Source organism: Priapulus caudatus, unplaced genomic scaffold, assembly GCF_000485595.1.
Source record: "Priapulus caudatus unplaced genomic scaffold, Priapulus_caudatus-5.0.1 Scaffold244, whole genome shotgun sequence".
In the NCBI taxonomy this organism is placed as follows: Eukaryota; Metazoa; Priapulida; class Priapulimorpha; order Priapulimorphida; family Priapulidae; genus Priapulus; species Priapulus caudatus.
In genome coordinates this window covers 133098-137491 of record NW_014577305.1, presented here as the reverse complement: position 1 = coordinate 137491, position 4394 = coordinate 133098, and the positions used below count along the sequence as shown (strand labels likewise).

Sequence of the window (4394 nt, the reverse complement as noted above, 5' to 3'; positions counted from 1 at the left end):
ATTTATATTCCAAACAAGCAAGAAGAGCATTAACCAAACTAAGGCTTAGCGATCACAACCTAAGGATTGAACAAGGCCGTCACCAATCCATCCCTGCTAATCTTAGATCCTGTTCCCAATGCAATAACGGGTCAATAGATGATGAACTCCACCTACTCTATGACTGCACTGCCACCAACCACATCAGAAAAAAGATAGAAGACAAATTTATACACTTTCCATTCCTAGGCAAATCATCCATAAAATGGTTATTCATCACAAATCATGTGGCCGATCTCCTCGAACTATCAAACTTTATCGAAGTTTCATTCAAGCTACGACAAGATCCACCCAAAACATAAATGCTGAGATATACAAATAATATATTAAATCACACCACATATCCCAAGCTAAAATTTAAAATACAGAGAGGTTTAGACCAACAGTCGGGCTTTACTAGTCCTACATCTGAACTCAGGGCGCCTACAGTTTCGATACCAAACGTTACTATCTGCGGCAACCGATACCACGCGATACTTACCGCGATAGTCTACCAGAGCTCCGAGTCTACTCACATGAATCTCGTTCGGTGTAGTTTAGGAGTTTGAATTTCATTACACTAGTTTGAACTGTTGTTTTTTTTGGTTAGAAATGATTTTTGGTTAAAAATATATATTATCATGTATTATGATGTAACATTGACACATTGTGTCATGCAAGTCATGTCAGTCGAGACACATCGTTTCTCTCGTTTTTATTACTATTAGCCTAGGAACTTGTTTTATTGTAGTTTGTAGCCTATTTCAGTATTTTCCTGTATGATCTGCGATTATTCGTGCAATAAACTCTATTTGAATTTGAATTTGAACGCTTAGGCTATCAGTATCACGGCCCAAGGATAGAGAACATGGGTCCCAATAAAAGCAATGTGCCTAAACCTAACCCTAACCCTAACTCTAACCCTAACCCCAATCCTAACCCTAACCCTAACCATAACCCTAACCTATTATATTGATGTAATATTATATTTATATTGATGTAAATGACATTGGTTTTATTGGGACCCATGTTCTCTATCCTTGACAGTATGGCCATCACTATCAGTATCACTATCAGTATCAGTAATGACAGTATTATATGTTATGTATTATGTTATGTTATGTTATGTTATGTTATGTTATGTATGTTATGTATGTTATGTTATATTATATTATGTTATGTTATGTATTATATGTTATGACGAACACTCAACCCTCAGACACATTCGACATGTCATTGCATTGCTAAACTGCTTCAAGTTATATATTTCGATTGCCCAGTAAAACCACAGGATATGAATATATGAATTTGCTCGTACATTCACTTACAAGCAAGAAATATTAAATTACATTAATAACAGAGCAGATAAACTTACAAGACGATAAATACACGTTTTCAGACTTCTCTATCGTCGAGCCACGCGCTGATAGTGGCGCCATCGAACGGCTGCTATATCACTAAACTGAATCACCTGAAGAAAAGCCAAGTTACTTATTGACACTCTGACTGAGTAGAGAAGTTACAGTTTACAATAAACTTGATTTTCTTTTATTATTATTTTTATCATTGCACTGATGGTGAGGAGTTTGCAAGCCCGTGATCATATATCCCATTACTAATGTCGTCATTAAATGAAAATAAATAAATAAATAACAGAAGAGTATTACCAACAACAGAAACAAAATAGCTGAAATGTATCCTACGAAGGCAATATGGCAAAAGCAGTGATCAGACTCAGATACTTGAATACTAGAAATGGGTTTCATTAAACAAGTGATAGTGCCAATTTTCAACAAGCTATGCACCAAGGATACACGTTACCAAGAAGGACATGATAACATAAAGCACATTGTCAATTAGTATTGTATAAATTTAATAACATTATTTACTGCATAAATTTATTCATAGCACTGTCTCCCTGCATTGACACAAATTCTCTGCCCGCCACACATAAATTTATCAAAACACCGCCTCGCTGACGAAAATCACTGTTCTTCCTTCAATAATTAAACTACACTTTATTTGAACTAAAATAGAAATATATAGCTTATAGTATGCACAAAATTTCTTTTTTTCAAAAAATTTCTCTGGGGGCGTGCACCCGGACCCCCTTGCCATTTCAAACCTAGCAATCTTATAGATAAATTATTTTTATGATAATTATAACAAATTATAAACATTCTTTAAAAAATAATCATAATGTAGATATATAGGTAGGTAGGTAGGTAATCATAAATGTAGTACCCGTATAGTGCTTGTGCTCAAGGGGTCGTTGTCGTAACAGGGTACTACAGATATGTGACCCGAGGTACCGAGGTACATATATGTAACAAAAGTGTACCAGACTTGTACTACAGAAGTGTACCCTATACCCTAACCTAACCCAAACATACTCATATAAAAATATAAACGATAACTAAACAACCTAAACTACCTCGGGTACATATCTGTAGTACCTGTTACGACAACGACCCTTCGTGCAGTGCTTGTTGTGGTCAATGTGTGTGTATAACCGTGTGACGATTATAAAAACAATTCGTCTGGAATCTGCTGCCTAACAGGGTAGCTGTTCTGTGTTCCTGAATGCTGGACACTCATCCTAGCAATCTCGCAGCTGCGGCGGATCACCTGGCCGATGGCAAGGCCTGGGTGACATGCCATGTAGTATGCAAGAGCACCTGCAAATGCATCTCCCGCACCAGTGGTATCCACTACCTTGGTGACCCTACAAGGAACATGTACTGGGGTGCGGTTCTCTTGTGTCACGTATACTGCTCCCTTGTCTCCCAGCGTAATTATTACGATCTTGCATCCCTTGTCAAGGAAAAACAGGCTCGCTTTCTCGGCATCCTCCTTGGCTTTGACTGGCATTCCAGCAAACATCTCCGCCTCTGCTTCGTTTGGGCAGAACACGTCGCAAAGGGTCCACGCATCAGGCGGCAAGTTGGCCCTAGCCGGAGCTGGATTGAACAGTGTCATCACGTTATGCTGTCTGGCTAACTTCATTGCAGCGATTGAAACTTCGGGCTCTACCTCTAGTTGACAAACGAGGATCTTTGCTCTGGCTATCATAGGCTCGGCGGCACTAACATCAGATTTGCTCAGTAACGAGTTGGCGCCATTGACGATTACAATTGAATTTTGCCCAGACTCATCGACCGTGATCACGGCCGTTCCAGTCGACGTACCGTCCTCCATGCCCAAGTGGTCAATGTTAATGTTGTTGTTTTGGAAATTCTTCGTTGTGTCATTGCCAAACGTATCATTACCAACTTTTCCGATCATTGCTGTGCTCGCACCCAGCCGTGCAGCACAGACAGCCTGATTTGCACCTTTTCCTCCAAAACCGATAGAAAATGAATGCCCGTGAATTGTCTCTCCTGGATTAGGAAAGCGCGCAGTGTAAGTGATTAAATCAGTATTGCAGGACCCTACAACGACCACTTCGACAACACCTGCCATCTTGGCGAGTAAACCTAGAAATATCGGGGTTTCCTACTACAGATGGCAGCACTTTGCAATTTAATCGTCAAGGCAAGAACGGATATCCGTTAGTCTGTGACATCTCTTCTTTATGTGTTGTTGTTGTTGCTCGTCCTCTTCGTCTTCCTCTTCTTTTTCTTCTTCGTCATCTTCTTCCGCTTTTTCTTTTTTTCGTTTTCCTTCTCTCATCCTTCTCTTCATCCCCCTCCTCCTCCTCTTCATCCCCTCCTCCTCCTCTTCATCCTCCTCCTCCTCCTCCTCCTACTTTTTCTTCTCCTTCTTTTTTAGTCGTCTCATTCTTTTTTCTTATTCTTCTTCTTCTTCTTCTTCTTCTTCTCCTTCTTCTTCTCCTTCTTACGAAGTACGAAGACGAAGCACGAAGACGAAGAACGAAGACGAAGACGAAGACGAAGACGCAAGACGAGACGAAGACGAGACGAGACGAAGACGAAGACGGAAGACGAAGACGAAAGACGAGCGAAGACGAAGACGAAGACGAAGACGAAGACGAAGACGAAACGAAGACGAAGACGAAGACGAAGACGAAGACGAAGACGAAAGACGAAGACGAAGACGAAGACGAAGACGAAGACGAAGACGAAGACGAAGGACGAAGACGCAAGCACGAAGACGAAGACGAAGACGAAGACGAAGACGAAGACGAAGACGAAGACGAAGACGAAGACGAAGACGAAGACGAAACGAAGAAGACGAAGACGAAGACGAAGACGAAGACGAAGAAGACGAAAAAGAAAAAGAAAAGAAAAGAAAAAGAAAAGAAAAAGAAAAAGAAAAAGAAAAAGAAAAAGAAAAAGAAGAAGAAGAAGAAGGAGAAGGAGAAGGAGAAGGAGAAGGAGAAGGAGAAGAAGAAGAAGAAGAAGAAGAGAAGAAAG

General features: G+C 40.3%; 3 protein-coding genes across 3 annotated transcripts in view; 1 reads left to right on the top strand and 2 right to left on the bottom strand.

The window, feature by feature from the left end:
• LOC106807950 (mitochondrial import inner membrane translocase subunit Tim9-like) overlaps positions 1-1478 on the bottom strand; it is a 6571-nt gene extending 5093 nt beyond the window's left edge. Inside the window, exon 1 of the mRNA XM_014810474.1 lies at positions 1394-1478. The gene's annotated coding sequence lies outside the window, so the exon portion shown is untranslated. The remainder of the gene's footprint in view (positions 1-1393) is intronic.
• The window catches only part of LOC106807948 (interferon regulatory factor 2-binding protein 1-like), a 38054-nt gene that overhangs the window by 7684 nt on the left and 25976 nt on the right, over positions 1-4394 (top strand). The gene's annotated exons all lie outside the window — the stretch shown is intronic.
• LOC106807949 (ribokinase-like) lies at positions 2458-3483 on the bottom strand. Its single transcript, XM_014810473.1, has one exon. The coding sequence runs from the start codon at positions 3478-3480 to the stop codon at positions 2542-2544; it is 939 nt and encodes a 312-aa protein (XP_014665959.1). The 5' UTR covers positions 3481-3483; the 3' UTR covers positions 2458-2541.

What these genes read in the sequence shown, in the direction of transcription:
- LOC106807949 (XM_014810473.1), bottom strand. Translation starts at nt 3,480, where the DNA reads ATGGCAGGTGTTGTCGAAGTGGTCGTTGTAGGGTCCTGCAATACTGAT.